Genomic DNA, 21,278 nt, shown 5'->3' on the forward strand with positions numbered 1-21,278 from the left:
GAGACAACACTGCGTGGAGTGAGCCTTTTGCTGTGACAGAAATCTAGAAGAAAGCCCATCTTATTTTTATTGCCAGGAAGAGAAAGGCTGCATACAGCACAGAAGAGCAGAGACCCTCCCTTCTCTATCAAACTGTTGAGGTGCTAATAAATTTCGTGCTGTTAAAAAAAAAGGAGGAAAAAAAAAAAAGAGGAAAGAAAGAAAAAAAAAAAGAGAAAAGGTTAAAAGCTGCTTCGGCTGGTTGTAGCCATTAGATGGCACTGCAGACATCTCCAGGACTGCAGCTTCAACATGATGTTTGTACAAGCCTGTCAAAGACTTTAAAAGTTGATCCCACAGCTACTCTTCAAAAAAAGATTAAACCACGAGTGAACACTGAAACCTTTCACAGATAAAACCAAGCAACTAGGTTCAGGTGGCAGGCCTCAGCTGCACAACTGGGCCCCTAACATAGAGAAGCCCTTATTAACTTCCATCCCATGTGGGCAGCAGGGTTGAGGTGAGGTCTTCCACTTTGCATCAGTTCAGCTACTCTCTAGATTTTAAAATGCAGTAGATACAAATAATACTGCAAAATCATTCCCTTCTGACTGCCTCAATTTCCTTAAAAGTCAGATTAAAAATAATGATGCTCCAGACCCTACCTGAAGGGCAAATCTCTGCTCTGTCCAGCCAGTGTATACTCATTGTATTGAATGGGCCTGATTCTACTTTCCCTTTGTCATCATTAAGGATTGCTCCAAATCCCAACAAGATTAGAGTCAGACACAGCAAACCTTTAAGAATGAAGCATCACTCATTCTACTGTTACTTATTGCTGTTAGAAAAGCACTATACATTTGCTGGCTGCTTTGCCCTCCTTTCTTGGTTATTCAGAAGCATTTTTGTATTAAGGCAGGAAAAATGTTTAGGTTTCCTCAAATACTTTCACCTCCTCTCTGCAGCTCAGACACAAACACTGTATTTATGGGAATGTGTATGCCAACTGTTGCCTAGACATTACAGCCTATCTATTCAACGACATGTCATTTGTAGTAACTTTTCCCGTCCAGCTTCTTGTGGCTAATTTCAAAGTCATATACAATTATGTCAGTGATTTATCCCTGCAAGTTCCACACAATACAATAGCCTTGCATTTTAGGCTTCTAAATGCATACACTTCGGTAGATGTTTCACAGTCCAGGCAGGCTCCCATGGACATGTTCTGTTTTCTATAAATGATCTCCAGGTAGAAAAAGAGGAATCTGGCCATTTTTTCAGAATTGCCAGACGTCAGGCAGCCCAGTCAGAGCTACCACCTGGAGTCTGTGTACATAGCAGAGTCCTAATGCGTTGGGCTTTCTGCTCATGAACTGGCCATCTGTGCAGGGCCTGGGAACATATTTCCATCCAAAACTTTCCATCTGGAAATACAGAAGCTCTGTGCTCTACCTTTGTATATAGCTGCAGAGACAGAATCTTTGCTTCAGATTCTTTCATCCAGACTACTAGTAGAAAGGAAAAAAAAAAGACTTTTGAAGATATGCAGGCACCAATTCAGCAAATAAGCACACACGGGAGTGCTGTGTTAAACTGGAAGATCTAATCCTCTTCGTTGTCACAAGCTAGTCATATCCAAAGCCACATGCTAACTGTTTATATGAATCTTGGTGTCATCAACAAACTGTATTAAATGTTCATACTGCAGAGCCAGAATAGACTATTATCTCCTGTCCAGACTTCTCACTACTGTTAGTTTTCAAAAATGGACAGTTTTATGCCTCAGGCTTTGGCACACTATTGAGGCCACTTATGCAAACTCTTTCACGTAGGACATGAGTGCTGGTGGTTGTACAGACGTTCCAGCCTGTCCCTGCTACATTGGGTAAGTAAGTGGGCCAAAGTGAATCCTCTGGTTCACATCTTGGATACATGGTTGTGGGAATGCCCTGCCGACACCAGGAGACATACACAGCCATCTTCTCAAACTCAAAGGAAGGATCCTTTTTTATGTTTCAAGACATCTGGATTTGGATTTGTTAGTTTCCTCACTGCCTGCCATAGAAAGTATTTTTCAGTTTAGACTGAAACCAAAGAACTCTTCTAGGCAGCAATTACAAGAATATTCCTAAAGTAGAAGCCTAAAAACTCATAAGCAGTTTTTTAAAGCTACCCCTCTAAATAGAGAGTAAGCTAAAAGAATACTCTTGCCCTCCCTGTAACGTGGCCAAGCTAAATAATACTAGCCACTCCAACAAAAACCAGACCTTGTACTCCTGCCATGTAATAACATCCCCACTATATTGGAATATATGAAGTGATGCAATTTCTGTGACAGTATTTAGTAGTCTTCAGGCATGGACATCATGTTTCTCTCACCTCGCTGTGTAAGAGGAGTGAGTTGGGAGTAATTCCACTAAAGCCAGTGGCAGTGAACCCCTGTAAAGCTGTTAAGACCTCGTATATTCCAGTGCACAACAAAAGAAGGTATACAGAGCTTTTCTGCCTGTATTGTTTCCTCTCCATTTTTACCCTGTGACATATTGTCTGCATTCAGCATCTCTGAAATGGTTGGATTTATTTATGACTTGTTCACTAAAATGTAACTGCAGCTGTATATTTTAAAAGCAACAGTGACAATCAGAATATTTTACACCAAAGCTATAACAAAACCAGGGCATTCACCTTTATGCCATGCCTGAGGATGTTTATTTTGCAAGTAATATATGACCATGTGGAATACCTTTGTTTTCAAAAAGTACACAAGATTTTATGCAGAATGGGTATGGGACTCTGACTGCAAACAGATGACATTTTCCAGTATAATAGCAGAGATGTCACATTTTCCAATATAATAACCAGTGATAGCAATAAATCTAGTAGGCTCCACAAAACTGGATTTGCTTTGCCAATACCCTATGGAAGTTACTTGTAGTTCTTCATTAAACTTACAACACCACTACTACTCTTAGAAATGGTAAAATAATACAGGTTTCAGAAATATGCATTAGGGCAAGATTATATTTGTTCAAGAGAGTAAAGGGGCAATGAATTATACCACAAGGAGTTGTACATTATTCAGTACAGTTGCAATGTCATCAGAATAAAACAGTTTAGAGGCATAGTATGTTGGAAAAGCCACAAATATCAACTGTTCTCTTACAATGCATTATAAACTAACGTTTCGATAATTTTTGATTGATCCTGGAGACTGGGAGAAGTGCTCAAAGACTGGAGGGAAGTAAATGTCACTCCTGTCTTCAAGAAGAGCAAGAAGGAGGACCTAGAGAATTACAAGCTGGTCATCTTCACCTCGATTCCTGGAAAGGCAATGGAGCGGCTAATCTGGACACCGTTTCCAAGCAGATTAAGGACAAGAAAATCATCAGGAGTAGTCAACATGGCTTCACCGAGGGTAAGTCATGCTTGACCAACTTGATAAACTTCTGTGATGAAATGACTGGCCTGGTAGATGAAGGGAGAGCAGTGGGTATTGTCTATCTGGACTTCATTACAGCCCTTGACACTGTCTCCTGTCAGAGCCTCATAGACAAGCTGTTGATGTACGGACTGGATGAGCAGACAGTGAGGTGGGTTAAGAACCGGCTGAACAGCCAGGCCCACAGGGTGGTGATCAATGGCACAAAGTCTATTTGGAGGCCAGTGACTAACGGTGTACCCTAGGAGTCCAGTCTTGTTTAACATCTTCATTAATGATCTGGATGATGGGGCAGAGTGTGCTCTCAGCAAGTTTGCTGATGACATAAAACTGGGAGGAGTGGCTGATACGCTAGAAGGTTGTGTTGCCATCCAGAGGGACCTTGACAGGCCAGAGAAATGGGCTGACAGGAACCCCATTAACTTCAGCAAGGAGAAGTGCAAAGTCCTGCACCTGAAGAAGAACAACTCCATGCACCAGTACATGATGGGGGCCACCCAGCTGGGAAGCAGCATGGCAGAAAAGGATCTGGGGGTCCTGGTAGACACCAAGTTGAACATCAGCCAGCAGTGTGCCTTACCGGCAAAGCTGGCAAATGGTATCCTGGGCTGCACTAGACAAAGTATTGCCAGCGGGTGGAGGGAGGTGATCCTTTATTCAGCACTGGTGAAGGCATACCTGGAGCGTCCAGTTCTGAGCTCCTCAGTATTAGAGAGACATGGATATACTGGAGAGAGTCAGTATGTCTATGTTAACAAAGGGCCACGAAGATGACTAAGGGACTGGAGCATCTTTCATATAAGGAAAGGCTGAGAGAGCTGGGACTGCATAGCCTAGAGAAGAGAAGGCTCAGAGGGAATCTTACTAATGTATATAAATACCTGAAGGGAGGGTGCAGGGAGGATGGAGCCAGGTGCTTTTCAGTGGTTCAACGGGCACAAGCTGCAACACGGGAGGCTCCCTCTGAACATCAGGAAACACTTTTTTACTGAAAGAGTGATTGAGCACTGGCATAGGTTGCCCCAGAAGGTTGTGGATTCTCTGTTCTTGGAGCTATTCAAAGCCTTCTGGACACGGTTCTGTGCAACTGGCTTTAGATGACACTTCTTGAGCAGGGGGGTTGGACCAGATGACCTCTAGAAGTCCCTTCCAACCTCAATCATTCTGTGATTCTGTTTATTTATTTTTCAGTAATGGTGTTCTTTATAGGCATAGGGACAGCAGGACTTCTGAAAAGACTTCTGTGGTGTTAATATAAGACAACAATCTCCTAGACACTGCACAAAGCAGATTTTGTAATCAGTGCTTTTCAATTCTCTACTTCTTTTCAATGAAACCCACTGATTTTCATCTAGTTGTTCCTGAGAGTTGCAAAGTTTGTTTAGCTTAATCTCATCACCAGAACCTTGTCCCACAAGTGACCTCTTCCAAGATATTGAAGGTGCAACTCGTCGAAATGCTATTTGAGATGACTCAGGTATTTTATAAATAAACACTCCAACCCACTTCAATGTCCACTTTCACTGAACATTAGAAAATTGGTATTCGATTAGCTTATTTAGCTAAAAGGAACTCATGTGACCCCACATTTGTTTTGAGTTAGAAAATCCGCAGGAGAAATCATGTATGTTAAAAAGCAGCTGAAATGTATAGAGTTTCCATGGACAGAAAAATTTGAGTCTGCCTTTGAAACAATGTCTTAGGTTTAGGGTACTTAAGACCAATTAACCGAAGGTGTGAAGTTAATGCACAGAAGTTAAACTGCACTAAACTCCCTTCTGGAAGCTCTCATTCAGAAATAAATTTGGTTTATTTCACTGGAGCTTAATCCCTCTTGGATGAATTTACGTGCATTAACTCCCATCCTTAAGTTAATTAATTTGAACTTTTTCTGAGCTTCCCCCTTCCATAAGCCTTCAATAGCCAAGGACTAAATAGTGCTTCCCTCTAAATAGAGAAACATGAAGGATAAACAGATTCAGAGAATTTGTCATTACCTGCCTATGTACCAGTATGACAGGCTACTAGAAACTGGACTAAAAACTCTGGAATTAAAAGGTGGGTGGTCTTCATAGAGAAGGAATGCAAAAGAGAAACCCATTCATAAGTCCTGTTTATCTGGAGAAAACAGAAAGCAACAAGAAGTCTGCATAAAGAGCAGGATCAGCAGGTAAATGGCTGTGCCAGAGGATACAAAGGCAAATTCAGAAATGCTGGCAGTTAACGTATCTGCTTCTTCCTTCCATTATTTTTACCTTATCCCTTACACATTGTAAAGAAATGTGAATACTCAACAAGTTTCCTGTCCCTTCACTAGGGGTAAGTCAGCCTAAGGGATGCTGGGTCAGCTTCAGTGTGGGAAGGGCAAGCTTCTCCTTGCTTGATGCATCACCAATTCATAGTTATTCCTTGCTAACATGCAAGCACATGAATGATTTATTTCTGCTGACTTCAGAAAAACTACCATGTAAATAAAGATATGTATGTGTTTCAGTGTTTGCAGGACTGTATCCTAAAAGAATAATGTTCCAGTGCCTGACCTTATTAAGCTAATACCCTGAAGTCTCTCCATGAAGTTATCTTCCCCTGTAGGTAATCACGTTATTTTTCCCCCCCCTAATTTATATCAAGGCATTACTATGATTCCTAGCCTAAACACATACTCTGAAATGTGACAACAGTAATGCATAATACATTAGAAAAAAACTTATTAGAGCTTGCACAGAATTAAATTTGTGACGCTTACTAAAATAGATGTTACGAAATGTGCATCTTGCCAGTACAACTAGGAGCTTACACCAGAAATGCTTACTTCTGCCTGTTACTTTATTTCTGATCTATCATGTTTTGGAATGATCTGGCAAAATTTCAGTGACCAAAGCGATGTGCTTGTGACATTAATATGCAAGGTGAAACACAATTAGCTACCATTCTTTTCTATTTTTGCTTTCAAACTTTAGGTTTCTCCTGAGTAGAAATTGCTAAATACAAAATTACACAGCATTATTCAGTACATACTCACAGTATATAACTTCATATAAAATCTAACTGTACCATTGCTCAGACCTACCTGTTTCTGCAGATAATCTTGTTCTTGTGCTTCTCTTCTCAAAAATCATGGCCAAAGATTTTCCTTGCATCAAAGGCAAATACTGGAACATGAAAATTATGCAGCATTTCAATTTTATAGTCATTATATACTGTACAGTGTGAAATACTTCTTTCACATTTTAATTCAGCACTAGAAAAGTTACATAGGTGTTTTCTTAAACATAGCTTTGTTCTCCTACAGTTCAAGGAATTTATTAGCAGTGGAAAGGTTAAAGGGAAAGAAGTAATTCTAAGGGCAAAAAGCAACTGCATTTTGGCACGGAATTTGAGCTAGTATTAAGGAGAACTCTGATACTAATTTTATCCCATGCAGGGAAGTGTCTTCCATTTCCTGCATTTAGAGCTGCATGTACACCATGGGTCGATCGATGGTGTCCCCGTTAGCTGACAACAGGGAGTTAGCTGTGCAAAGCTGTTTAACCTTCTCACTTGCAAAGTCCTCTGAAGTATTTAGAGAATATCTCTGAACACTTTACAGGAAGGCTTTTTTATTTGTAGCCCATGACTTACAGTATTTAAGAGCTCAGGTCATGTTGTTTAGGACAAGACAGCTGAACAGCTCATTCCCAATATTCTTCAGAACAATGTTTATTTCAATATCTGAGTGACCTAAATGACAGTTAGAGCATTTTACCTCTCCTTTGTGCTTTATCCTTTGTTTCAAATCTGAGGCCGTCCACAGCAAATACTTCAGCTCATCTGCCGTGTAGTTCTGTAGAGTAAGGAGGTCACGACCTTTCAGATTAACATTCATCTGACCTGGTGGCCCATACCTGTGTAAAAAATATACACTTTTTGTCATTCAATGCTAAATTGTACTGAAATCTCTCCCACTTCCTTCATTTGACCCAGATGGATCAGCTTGATGGACTGTGTTAATTACTTTAAATAACTTTTACTGTCAGACAGACACAATATGCCACTATGTACTATATCAATCACCACTGTAACAGTGTCTCAAATTGTATTATAAACTGTACATTAGATGTAGTTTCTTTCACCTTCTGATGTGCATATGACTTGACTGCATGCTGCCTAATCAAATAAACCCAAATGCATAAAGCCATTCAGGGCTTGGTGAAATGGCTTATGTGTAGACCTCAAAGCTGCCGTTTGGGGGCACAGAATATGAGGAACGGATGGCGGTGTTCTTCCTCCCTCCTTTGTGCTTTGTGGATGAGTAGACACTTGCCATGCTTCACCCCCACTGATACAAATGGTGGCATTTCTATAAATGTGTATGAAATCTCTTGATTACGCTACGGAAGAGGGTAAAAAACCCCAACAAAATAGCCATGTGCTCTGGTCGTTCTCATACCACACAAGAGATGTTCTGGGCATGTGCAGTTTATTTATTCAGTGTATTCTGGCCTCCAGCCAGATTTACGACTTCAGAGTCACATGAAATTGGATGTTGATAATCACCCACAGAAGTTATATGATCAAATTTCCCCTAGCTTAGATGAAGTGTCTTAATGAAAGTCATACACAAGCCTGTGTTTCCACAGAGAAAAGAAGGGCTTAATAAGGGAGAGTGGCAGCTTAGCCCTGTCTCTGACACTGTACCTACAGCACTCCTTAGCATAACACAGCCTGCACTGGACTCTTGCTAAGGTTTGGATGGGTACAAGCTAAACATGTCTTTTTAATTAAATGCAGCGTTTTTAGACTGATCTGATGAAATGGAGACCAAAGCAATGCAAACAAATGGACCGAGTGCAGCTTCAGCTTTTGTATTCCCAAATAGGCTTCCCTCTAGCTCACTTTTGAGGCTCCATTACAGCACCTGCCAATAGCCAACCCTGGAGCCCACAGCTAGGAAAATTCAGGGCAAAACCCCAGAATCTCTGTTCATTCTTCTGTTAATTCCAATGAATAAAAGCCCTGGTAGTGGATAGGCCTATTATGGCTTCTAAAGATTTTGGAGTTCTATTAGTTAAATCTGGAAGAAAAGACTTTTTCTGCAGAATTTTGTGGCACAGGCTCCAACTGAAACCGGAGGAAGAAAGCAGCTTTTAAGGGAACAGTACCACACATTATTACTGTCCGTTTGACATCACAGTACAACCTGCACAACTTTTCAAATCATATAGCAGAACTTTTTCTTTAACTGAAGATACCTAAATACTGTGTGTTTTCCTTCCGGACACCTTAAAAGTGCTTTAGATACACATTATACCACCGCCATTACTAAGTAGACTTTTTTCCACAGTGAAAAGGATTATGTGTAACAGTGGAAACATGGAGAATGTATGAAGAAGTAGCCCATGCAGATGCCCTACAGGTTAATATTGCTGGAACGCAGTATATGCCATCATATATCAGGGCAATGTGTTCCAGAGATTATGCAGACTGCCAGAGGATCCACCACTAAGCTAAGCCAAAGCACCACAAAGATGCCCATCAATGTGTACCATCAGAGTCCAGTCTCTGCACAAGCCCCCAAACTGCAGAAGGGGTGGACTTTTCTGTAGTACCACGCAGATAAAGGAGTGGATTTCTTATTTTCTAAGTTTAGAGTAATGTTGCCCATCTATTTTCCTGGAGAGTCTCTGAAAATTGATTCTTAAGTGAAATACAGTCTGAACTGTTTGTGTGAGTTAAGTGATAAATATTTGTAGCAGTACCATTTAAAAAAATAATGCACATCTCCAAGCCATAAAGACTAACCTTCATAGCATTGCAATGATTAGCAAAAGAAAGTTACATATTTTGCTATAAGTGTTATACTTCTGTCCCCATGCTTGCCTCCAACCTGAGTTAAACAACCTAGAAACATTTCAGAAGCATTCAAATGCCCCATTTTTTAATTTGAAGTGGGTGTTACAGAGCTAGCAAAATTATTTCCTGCACTTCTACATTCAACAGCTGCAGAATAGAGTATACCTGACATTATAAGAAAGGCTGGGCATTCATGGGTCAGGCAGCTTCCACCATAGCATGAAAAACAGCCTACCAAGGGAAGCTACTGAAATCCAGCCTTGAATACCAAGGCTCTTAGTTGACATTCAAGGGATTGGCTCCAACTTCAATGTGTATATTCTGAAGGCAATTAGTATCCTAACTGCGACTTTTTTATTATTATCATTTTTCAGAACAGGGATTTGCTACTCTATCCAGTTTGGGGGAACAAAAAAATACTTGTCCTGTTTTAAAATCTATGCAATTGCTTGCTGTTTCTCACTCTACTCTCCTTCGCTGCATTGTTTCCAGAGCAGCTTTGGTGCTGCTCCTCGAGTTTCTAATTGCAGCCTACAGTTCTTTCCAGGGAGTAAGAGATTGTCTAATCTCAACCTGCCAAGCAAAAACTTCTGTTCATTGGTCTTGTTTTACCACTCAGCATGATTGAGAATTGGACTGAGAAATATCCACCTCTAATTTCTGCACTGCTAGATAGTGAAGCACTATAATTGGTTACCCAGAGAGGATTTGGAATTACCATCCTTGGACATTTTCAAGACATGGCTAAGCAAAGGCATAGCCGACCTCATATGCTGTTGTCAGGCTACAAGCAGAAAGTTGGACTAGAGGTCTGCTCCTGACCTCTGTGTTCCCATGATCATTCTGTTTTATTGCTATGACCTCCAAGAAACCTGTTCCCTTCCCTGTTGTCCACATCCTCTGAAAGAGAGGCAGAAGTGGACAAATAAATTCCAGAGAAGGATCATGAGACAACATACCAAAGTTAAAATGTAACAGGCAGAATTGCATGGTCAAGAAGTTGGCTTATTCCTTTTTGAGCAGGGACAGCAATTGCTTTGGACCATTAGCACAGACTGATAGATATGTTATCCTGCAGTATCAACCACAGTGTGCTTAACTTGTAATGGTCATAGACAGTGGTGATAGCTTACACCAACATTATGATATAATGTTAAAAAAACCCCTAAAAATAACGAACATTATGTGGGAAGCTTAAAAAATTGGATGACTTAATTGGAAAACCAGCTTTACTGCAGTTGTTTTCCAAACTTGCTTTTCTATCATCTAGCAGAGGAAGTTACCAGCAGTGAAAACCCAAAATCCATAAAAAAATTATCACCACTTCAAAACTGTAGCAAATAAATCACAGAACTTGGATAAACATTTGTTTTTCATCTGATGTAATGTAGAAATGATAAATAAAAATGACTTATTGCATATTAGGATTCCTGTGAATGCGAAATTGCCATATATTGTCTTCTAGCACTAATAATTTGTTACATAATGCTGTTAATGCTATTCTTATTGACACCAACATAAAAACATAGGAAGATGTGGAATTAAGTTTCAAGTCTAATTTTAACCTGATTCTGGAGATGTGACAAGCATGAGAAAAGGAAATGGCCTCAAGTTGCAGCAAGGGAGGTTTAGGTTGAATATTAGGAAAAATTCTTTACTGACAGGGTTGTCAGACACTGGAATAGGCTGCCCAGGGAGGTGGTTGAGTCACCATCCCTGGAGGTATTCAAAAAGCACGTAGACAAGGTACTCCAGAACACGGTTTAGCAGGCATGGATGATGGTTGGACTCAATGATCTTGAGGGTCTTTTCCAACCTAAACAATTCTATGAGAAGCAGCTTACTGAAACACTGCCATACAGGTACGAAGGCACGGGGCACAGACATATCTATGCGGCTGAAGAAAGAACCCAAAGCCAGGTCACGGAGCCAGGTCTTCCTCGTTAACTGCGAACCTCATATCAAATCATGCTTTTCCTGCACACCTCCAGTGTATATAGAGACAAAAAAATACCGAAGTAGAGATTCACCTTGCAGCTTCAAGGAGAGAATTTCCCCCCTGGTACTAGCCATGATAATTGTCTAAATGCATAAGAATTTCCTGTACTTTATTCAGATAGTTATTTATTGATTACAGTACCTGCAGCATACACTGACCTCAAGAAGAAACATTCCTTCTTGACTTTGCTGCTAAATCCCACAGAAAGAATTAACGGCATTTCACAGACATTAAAAGGGAAAATCCTCCAGCCTCCTGAAGATGTAGAACCTGCTGCCTTGGGAGGCAAAAGGGCACTAAAAATACAGAAAAGAAAGCGCCTTTCTCTGAAACACTCACTCCTTCACATGATTCAACTGCTTTTGTCTCCAGGTTTCTGACTAAATGCCACTGAAAGCCAGACAAAACTAAAGGATAAGCTTACCAAAACTGTCGCAGCAGCTGCTTGCTGGTCCCTGTTAGTTTTGCCATCCTGAAGAAGTTCCTCACGTTAAACAGCATCTTCCAACAGTTTGTGTTGGACTCTCTCAGTCCCACTAATAAGATAAACAAAGGCAGAAGCAGAAAGCGAGCTGTGCTGCTGTGCAAACGAGGGAAAACCAAGAAGCAAAGTATTCGCTTTGGTTGTCCTAGCCAGGGCTGGGCTTGGCGTGGGCTGACACCGAAGTTTTTCCTTGGTCAAACTCTACCGATAGAGATATCTCACAGGGCCCGTTGCACCACTCGCAGTTTGTGCTCTTTGCTGTGGGCCCATCATATCCTACCTGTGTCAATACCACTTTGTAGCAATGTCGTGTTTGTTAAATATTTGTACAGGAGCACGTGCTAGTAGAAACAGGCAAAAGAAGATTTGTTCAGGGTGCAGCACAAGCGGGGCTGCGTGACCATGGGGGCTCCCCGGCCCTAGCACGGCCTGGGCAGGGACTGACGGCCCCGCGCTGAGCCGAAATGAGGGTCCTGGGCCCACGGGTGTGGGGCTGGGCAGGGCCATTAAGGCTTATTTGTGCCCTCAGGGCCCTGAGAAGAATGGAGAAGGGCTACATTAAAAAAATGTGTATTTTCCTGGGGTTTTTTGGACCGAGTTTTCAATTGTGCTACAGTAGTGTTAAGCAGCCCTCAGTGAGGCCCAGAAACTTAAATATTGCAGCCTGCAGACCTCCTTACATTAAACTGCTTGCTGTATAATCTGATGTTGGTCAATTGCTAAATACTAAAGTGATTTCATTTAAATTTCTACCTTCAGATATAATTGTCAGATAAGATTTTATGCCACCTGCACTGTAGGTGGTTTTGAAATATGACCATTACTTTCTCATTTCCTCCTCTGTGTAAGGAGAAGCGTACTTCTGTAAATCAAGGTGATGGCATATCTGTCAGAGAAGGCGATATGTTGAAATTGCAATGTGAGGATCATATAATTAAAACACAGAAAAAAAGGTGACTTCCCCAGAAAGAAAGACTGCCGTGAAAAAGTCATGCAGGGTGATAGATCTTGGTGGGATTTGTTCAGGACCCCTCAGACCAAACCAACCCTGAGATGCTTAGAAAACGCACCATTTGCCAGGGGAAATGTCAGGCAGAAGCAAAACCCAACGGAAATGAATGGGAAGGGAATTAAAGAGCCAGAAGAGCTGCACATAGAGAAGAAACCCAGGCCACGGTTTCCCTCTTAGTTGCCCTTCTCTGGCAAATGACTCCCATGGCCTTCAAGCCCAGCCCCTGGGGACTGAGCGTGTGTCACCAGTGGTACCCAGGGGAAAAGACAGCAGGGAAAGAAAAGAAAGGTGGTCGAGATGCCAAGGCCACCAGTCTCATCTGGCAGCTCCACAGGGAGGGGACAGTGCCAGTGCCCCTTTGCCAGGTCGCCCCTGTACAGGGACTGCCTGACCCCAGTTCATGTGTGGACCAATTCCCTTGTAAGCTCCTGTGACCGAGCAGCAGCACCAGGCGCAGGAGGAGAGTTGGACCGATGTTGGCATTGCTGTTGGTGCGATGCACTTCTCTTAAATTTGGGGTGACAGCAGCATCTCTCAGTGCAGAGCCCCAGAGCCACCCCTCATTCCTGCTAGTTTCCCCTGGGCTGCCAGGGCTCATTGTGCTACCATGTGAAAAACTGACTCATTCATCTCAACACCGTAAAATGCTTCAGTCTTGAAATCAGGATTTAATTGGTTTGGCATGTTTCTATATTCCTGGGTTTGGTATTGAAAATGGAGTACATGGGTTAAGGCACATTGTTGAAGAGAGAATAATGTAGTGTAAGAGAAAAGTAGATTAGGATAAAGGAATGATACCGATAAAGTCATCTCATATGAACATAAGGCCTCTCTTGTCTCTGAGCTGGCAGGAGACTGATCCTTGACACCTCCTTTCTTGAGGGGAAGCAGCAGTCAGGGTAGGGAAAGGCAAGAAAGGCAGTGGTTGTGGGCTCGGGCACCAAGAGTGCCCATGCTGCTTCCTATCAACCTGAAAGAAACACCTTGGGAGGACAATATCCTTCCACAGCTCATCTGCTCCCCCTGGCCTCCCACCCTGAGGAAAGGCCTGACTGCGGTGCCTCTCTTCTATAGAGTGGCTGGGGCACCTCTGAGGGGGAGCAGCTCCAAAGTTGCTGCACCCCCCCTCATGCCTACAGCTGCATCTTCCAGCGGTATATGTCTGTTTGGACACTTGGGACAATGTGGCATAACTGGACCCCTGCCAGCACGACTTCTGCTTCGTCCGGATGCAGTGGGCATCCAAAATGCCTGTCAGGCATTGGAACAGGCTGCCCAGGGAAGTGGAGTCACCATCCCTGGAGATGTTCAAAAAACGCGTAGATGAAGCACTTCAGGACATGGTTTAGTGGGCATGATGGTGTTGGGTTGACGGTTGGACTCGATGATCTTAAAGGTCTTTTGCAACCTAAACAATTCTATGATTCTATGAAAACCAGAACCAAATGCCCACTATATAAACAGCCTTTCCCATCCATCCTGCACTCAGTGGTGGCCAATGAAGACTTCTAGGAGGTCAGCGCCTGGCCACTCGCAGACGCTGCTGGTGGCTCTGTCCTTTCCCCATCATTTCTTGTTCAAAGACCTCTTTACCGGGTCAGCCACTCTACCAGCAGAGATACATTTGTCCTACTTTGTGAGGTGGCTCCCATCTCTCCCAACCAGATGTTGTGTCCTGGTTTCAGGTGGGATAGAGTTAATTGTCTTCCTAGTAGCTGCTACAGTGCTATGTTCTGATTTCAGTATGAGAAGAATGTTGCTAACACTGATGTTTGCAGTTGTTGCTAAGTTATGTTTAGTCTAAAGTCAAGGATTTTTCAGCTTCTCAAGCCCAGCCAGCAAGAAAGCTAGAGGGGCACAAGAAGTTGGCACAGGACACAGCCAGGGCAGCTGACCCAAACTGGCCCAACAGGGTATTCCATACCATGTGATGTCACATCTAGTATATGAACTGGGGGGTATGGGGGCAGGGGGATTGCTGCTCAGGGACTAACTGGGCGTCGATCGGTGGGTGGTGAGCATTTGCACTGAGCATCATTTGTATATTCCAATCATTTTATTATTACTGCTGTCACTTTACTAGCATTATCATTAACATTATTAAGTTTTTTTTTCTATTCTATTAAACCATTCTTATCTCAACCCACGAGTTTTACTCCTTTTCCTGATTTTCTCCCCCATCCCACTGGGTGTGGGGGGGAGTGAGCGAGCAGCTGCGTGGTGCTTAGCTGCTGGCTGGGGTTAAACCATGACATGCTGATCCTCAAATAGGATCCCACAGTCATAGAAACTAAAACCCCGCTGCAGACACCTTCTTCCCATGAATCTGCCTAATCATTTCATAACCCATTGATGATCTTGGCAACCACAGTATCTGGTAACTACAATCTCAGGCATCACTTCACCAAACAATGTTTGCTCAGTTTTATTTTGAACAGCTTTTGCTGGATATCCCCGTGCTCCAGACTTAGGAGAAGCAGTTAGGGCAGAAAGCATCAGAGGGGTATTGGGGTTCAATGAGATGAAATCCCTGCCTCATGTAGGGGCAAAAATCACAAACACTTGCTGTTCCCTTTTGAAAATGCGGCCACCCTTCTTGTGCGTACTTATATGGATACCTCATCTTACGCACCAACAACTGTATTGATTAAACTCTGCATAAAACAAGGCTTAAATTGGCTGTCCAGGCTGCCAGCTGCCTCTGTTGCAGTACATCATCCTGAAAGCAAAAGCTTTTTCTTTCGGCAAGGGATGACCGGGCATATCTGAAACACACAGGAACAGCAAGAAAATGGAAATCCATAAATGGCCATATATTTTTTGGGGGGGAAGCTCCACTGGGAGTTCGGGACTGCACATTAAATATGGTTAAAAGGCTACAAGCCCCTGGACTTATTCCAGTGGGGTCTGCACAACTGCCATCACCTAAGTGACCCTGGCTGGGTGGATGGCTGAATGTCTTCTCGTGCACCCCATCAAAAGACTTTACAGGGACATGCTGGTGAAAGAGAGACCACCAAATAGAGGAAACGTGTCTGTTAGGACAGCTGAATCGCGGTGGTGACAGAATAAAGCTTCTGATTTACGTTCTGTTCACCTGGCTGAGGCAGGGCAGCCCCTCCAATCACTCAGCAAAGCCAGCAGATGTATCAGGAGCCTGGCCTGGCTAAGCAGGGAGCTCAAGGCAGAGCCCCAGTGCGAGATGGCTGCTTGGGCAGCTGGAGGCAGGGGCAGCCTACAGAGGAGGCAGACAGAAACGATGCCATGGCAAGCCGGGACGGTGCCAGGAAAACCACGCTCTGCTGGAGATGAGTCTCTCAAGGGGCTTCCACGGGAGGTGACTCTTCCCTCCTTTCAGCACCCGTGAGCCCCCACCCGCCGTGCCGTGGCCGGTCCGTGCCCCCCGTCCGTGGGGAGGCACGGCCAACCCACCACCGGCTGAGGGGAACTTCAAAATGGCGGGGCGGGAACCGCAGGCGCCCGCCGGCCGCCAGGGGGCGCTGCCACCCCCACCCCACCGCCAGCCCGCAGGCCGGGCCTCCTCCCGGCGGCTGGCTGCGTCGGCGGGCGCTGCGCCGCTCTCTATGGCCGTTGCCCGTGGCAGGGCCTCTGTTTACTTCCGGCAGGCCGCCGCCGCCGCTGTGCATGGGGCGCGGGGGCGGCCGCCCGCCGCCAGCTGCCATGGCCGAGCCCGCCGAGGAGGACGAGTTGCCGGTGCCCGGTGAGTGCTGCCGCTCCCTCACAGGGGACGGAGCTGCGGGTCGGGTCGGGCGACCTCGTCCGCCTGTGGCGTTCCCCGCCCGCTTCCCCACAGCGGCGGCGGCTGTGGGCGCCGTCACCGGCGCCCCAAGGGCCGCCTCCCTGCCCCGGCGTGCGGCCGCGGCCCCCCTCCCCGGGTGAACCCGCTCTGAGCTTCGCGGCAGCCCCCGGCTCCTCTCCGGCCTGCCGGTGCGGGCCGCCGGCTCGGGCCGGTGTCTTCCGGCGTCTGGGGAGAAAGACGTACGCTGACGTCAGAGATTAGACGGGGCAACCTTGCTGTCGTCACGGGCGTGGTGTAGTAGTGCAGCGTTAACTAGGCAGGGGCTTGTTGCGGTTTTTATTTTTCAGTTAGTAAATGAGTTTTGCTCCGCGGCTTGACCTACGGTAACTGTTAAGCATTTGCTCGGTGCCGAGACAGCAAAAACCTGATGTGTGTTGTGTGGGGTTTAATTCTGTGAATTGGTAGGATTTAATTTCCCAGCTGACGGCTTCGGTTTCGGTTGGGAAATGTTGGAGGTACGAAGGACGTTTGTGAACTAAACTGCTTTTTGCATACATTGAATTAAAAAAAAAATTTCTATTTTCACGTTAACGCATCTGAAAGAAAAAGAAATGAGCCAGCGAGCTCTACTTCGGCATGAGTGCCATAGAGATCACTGTAAGTGCGTTCAAATATGCAGCATGGCTGTCTGGCTGGAGATGAAAACTTAAAATAGAGGTTTCAGGTGCCTTCTAGCATGTCTGTGGTTGTAGGTGTGTCTGCATAAAATGAGGAAAAACTCAACCCTTTCTTTAAAAAGGCTTGAATTCGTCTGCACAAGGCTTGTTTTTAATAAAACAGTGAAACACATCTAGAGGGGGAGTAAATACAATTTTATAAGTGTCTGCTGAACCTGATGCGTAAAATAACATGTCATTTGCAAATATGGGAAACTTGCATTAAAGAATCATTTCAAAATTAATATCAGATTTAAAGAGCGAACTTTCAGTTTTGGAGCTGGGGTGCAGACTATTGATTGTTTTCATTGAAAGTGATGATTGAATCAAAGATGATTCAATGTTACTATCAAATTATATGTAATTTTACAGAAGCAGTCCAGTGTTACTGTTTGTATTTGTGTTATCATAGCTTACATGTTAACAAAAAGTCTGCAAGGCAAAGGCTTGGTTGTTTTCTTTGTTTTCTTTCTCAAAAAATTACTCTATGCTTAAAGCACAAGGTTTGACATTTTAAAATAGGAGGTCTAATTGTGCTTTGCCACATTGTCTGCATAGCTTTTGGCAAATTATTTAACTTGTGAGTTCATTTATTTTCCTGTAGAATGAATATTTACTGCGTCAAGCCACATGCTTAACCAAAAGGTGAATTAACAGTTAACGTTCTATGTTTTAAAACAATATTGCTGACACTTTTGAAAGTGGGAAGAATCGAGAAAACTAGACAGATTACAAGGGCAGAAGAGCTGTCTGGACTTTATTTTGGGGTCATTTTGTTTGGGTATTTTTAGATCATGGTTTGATGATCAAAGACAGTTGTGCCAACCCATGTTTTGAAGGCTGAGAGTTTTGATTTTAGGGGGACATTTTTAGAGCACATGTATCTTTTCAGATGGGTGAGGAAGAGTGGTCAGTTTGGAGCCTGTCATCTCTTTACAGTGTGTGTGTGTCTCTCTCTCTAATCCAATTTGGAAAACCTCTTTGAATTCACGTATAAACGTAAGTGAGAACTCTTTGTCCTGACCTGCTTTCAGGATGAGCTTTTTATTTTACTTTCTGGGGGCAGTTATTCAGAGTTCTTTATTCTTTCTTTTATATACCTAGTAGTTTTTCTTAGAGGGTAGAGATAAAGTACATTAGTGTACTTTAGAATAAATTATGTCCTTGGAACACAGTATACCAACAACAATACCTGTTCTATTAGGAAATTCGTGGAAGCTAAGAAGAACCAGAAGGACTAAAATGTGAGCCTGAAAATGAAGTAGTCTTGGTGAAACAGAATGGAATAAAACGCTTCAGCCATTTTTTTAAAAAAGAAAAAGATTAGGAAACTAAAATGTGCAATTGAATTAATAGGAATTGACCATTTCAAAATGTATGAGGCAAAACTTGTTTTCACTAAAATTGACATTATCTTTTTGTGTTTCAGAATCAGGTGCTATTTTCACATTTGGAAAAAGCAAATTTGCAGAAGATATTCCTAGCAAGTTCTGGTTCAAAAATGACAAGCCTGTACTTATATCATGTGGAGATGAGCATACCGCTATTGTTACAGGTCAGTATTAGAAATGGAGTATATGATAAAAGGTTATATACTTGGACAGTTTGGAAAGTATGATTTTTATTTGAATCCTGAAGTAATATATCAGATGAGGTTGTGGAGAGGAGAGAGGACTGTTCTGTGGGAGCTATCGGATGCCTTTGAAGTTAGTGTGAGATCACTGAAGGTTTTCACAAGACGTGCCCAAGAACTGTCGTAAGGAAATCTGTAATAACTGAATGTATCGCACAGGATTTAAAGTAAGCATGACTTTGTTCAGCTTGAATGTTTCTTGTGAATCTGACAGTGCTTAGTAGGCAATCTTGAATATGGAGGTTTGTATCCTGGAAGTAAACAGTATCTGTTGAACACGGTCAACAAGTTCAGTAGGAATCTACCTGAAACAATAGATAAAACTGTATCTCTGAAATGAAGATTCGAATTACTGTTAACTGTCAACTGAAAATAAACTTTGAAAGAGCAACTCCAAAAACTTCAGAAAATCCTACTAAAATCAGAAATAAATTGCCAAAGCATTCAAAGAAGCTCAGATCAATACAGTGAGCAGTATTAATTTTTATTTTCATTGCTTTGAAATGATGGAAACAATACTCATTGAAGAATTTGTGCAATTATACAATTAATTTTTCAAGCCTAACTTTATAGAGGATGAATTATCCATGAATAGTTTATTTGGAACAAAACCTGACACTTTTTCTTGGATTGAACCAGTTCTATTAAATTGCCTGTTGCATAAAATTAGTCAGAATGTAGCCTGGGACACTATGAAATTTCCCTTTTGAAATTTTTTTAATCTATATTCTTTGATATACCCACACCCAGTTTGAAATAACACTAGTATAATTCTCAGTTTAGACTAGTCAATTTAAATTGCCTCCTTGCGTTCCCTCAGCATGTGCCTGCGCCAGCACTGTTACCCTCATCAGCAACAGTCCCCTAACTCCCATGTCACTGTAATAGCAGCCACTTAAAGCTTTTGAAGAAGTCAACTTGCATAGGTTTGCATGCAGCATCATTTCTCTACTATCTCCCCTTCTCCCTGTTGTTTTAATCTAACCAGCGTGTTTCAGAAATGTCTCTGTAGCTGGCCTTTGCTGTTGCAGTGTGCCGATAAGTCACCAGAGAAGCCTCTAGTTAATCCAATCTTTATTTTCCCAAAGCTTTTGAGGAGAAGGAACTGGAGAAGCATGAGTACAAAATTTCTTTGGGACCAAAAGGTATTTTGGGACATTGTAAATTAGAGGTAAAAGTGAGGGTAAAATACTGATCAACAGCGAGCAAAGGTAGAGAAACTGCAAGAGCCGTACAAAAAAGTGAAGAAGGGAAACAGAAAACCTTTGTCCCTCATTTGTTCTTCACACCTGTGCATGCCCGTGTGCACCTCGCATTTCTGCTGTTAGATGGAGTTGGATGATACAGTGGAATTACAGCCCTTCGTGAATGACATTGAACTGCAGTAACACCTGGAATAAAACGTCCAGAAGTGCATGCCGATAATGACTTTACTGAGAAGGGCACAGACCTTGTGGGAAACCAGGAGCTTCCTGAAATCCAGCTGAACCTGACCTGGAAGAGATAAAAGACAAACATCGCCGAGGAAGGAAAAGTATCTCAAGCAGGTGTGTCTTAATGCATGCTTCATTTTATTTTCAGTCTTTATTTACAGGTCACAAAATTCCCCCATCCTTTTTTTTCCACCCCCTGGAAGAGGTGGTGGGACCTGTGTGTGCAGGGGACAGTGGGAATATGAGGTAGATTCAAATCTAATAGAAATATATCAGTTTTACGCTAACATGTCTCAACAATCACCCAAACCGATACAAAACATTCCTTAAAGCTGGTTTTGGGCTGGAGAGACAGTTACATCGAACACTGAACCTTGACTGAATGCAAATGAAGAAACTGTACAGGAACTAATATTTAGTGTTCAAATAAAATCTTCAGAAAATTTCAAATACTGCTTTCATCTAATCCAGCATCAATATTCCTATATGACTTCTAGGGAGAAAAGTGTAAAGTAAATGTAAAATACTTTGTTCTTTGGCTTTCTAGGTCAGGAGTTAGAGTCCAAATCTTTATTTACATACTGTAGCTGCATGTTGGAATAGAAAGGACCAGTGATAGTTACTTTCTGACTTTGAGTTGGCTTGCTGAGCTAGTCAGAGAAACATTTTCTTCTCCAGTTTTTGGAGTCTGGGATTGAAATTTGTGTTTGTTTATTCATTTGCTCTCTACCTTTAGCACAATCTTCATTAAAATGTTTGAGCTGGAATTTTTTTTAAGCAGTTGTCTTCTTTAGTTCTTTAACACAGTCATGAGCAGTATATTTTCCAGCATCACTTGTAATATGTTTAATAATGTTTCTTGCCCCATTTCTGTATTTTTTTTGCCCAAGAATACTGACAGTCCACTCCCTGCATCTTCTGTAACTGCAGGCATTGGAAAGCCAATTTATTCATCTTGTTGGAAGCTGGTGTGAAGTAAGTGATGTTGCGC

The 21,278-nt window shown here is 42.8% G+C and overlaps 2 protein-coding genes across 13 annotated transcripts in view; one reads left to right on the plus strand and one right to left on the minus strand.

The window, feature by feature from the left end:
• The window catches only part of OTC (ornithine transcarbamylase), a 30,782-nt gene extending 19,032 nt beyond the window's left edge, over positions 1 to 11,750 (minus strand). Inside the window, exons 1-3 of the mRNA XM_049835363.1 lie at positions 11,674 to 11,750; positions 7,164 to 7,302; positions 6,489 to 6,570 (exon numbers count right to left, since the gene is read on the minus strand). Of these exons, the coding sequence (XP_049691320.1) occupies positions 6,489 to 6,570; positions 7,164 to 7,302; positions 11,674 to 11,750 (298 nt within the window). The remainder of the gene's footprint in view (positions 1 to 6,488; positions 6,571 to 7,163; positions 7,303 to 11,673) is intronic.
• Positions 11,751 to 16,336: 4,586 nt separating this feature from the next.
• RPGR (retinitis pigmentosa GTPase regulator) overlaps positions 16,337 to 21,278 on the plus strand; it is a 63,751-nt gene continuing 58,809 nt past the window's right edge. For 3 of the 12 annotated variants that reach the window (XM_049835359.1, XM_049835347.1, XM_049835348.1), the window contains exons 1-2: positions 16,337 to 16,466; positions 18,651 to 18,776. In XM_049835359.1, coding sequence (XP_049691316.1) covers positions 16,391 to 16,466; positions 18,651 to 18,776 — 202 coding nt within the window. In that variant the 5' untranslated portion in view covers positions 16,337 to 16,390. Of the gene's footprint in view, positions 16,467 to 16,675; positions 18,221 to 18,650; positions 18,777 to 18,859; positions 20,402 to 21,177; positions 21,263 to 21,278 lie in introns of those variants that run through there. The other 9 variants (XM_049835356.1, XM_049835354.1, XM_049835350.1 and 6 more) reach the window with 8 other exon arrangements.

The sequence above is a fragment of the Accipiter gentilis genome, chromosome 32, assembly GCF_929443795.1.
Source record: "Accipiter gentilis chromosome 32, bAccGen1.1, whole genome shotgun sequence".
In the NCBI taxonomy this organism is placed as follows: domain Eukaryota; kingdom Metazoa; phylum Chordata; class Aves; order Accipitriformes; family Accipitridae; genus Astur; species Astur gentilis.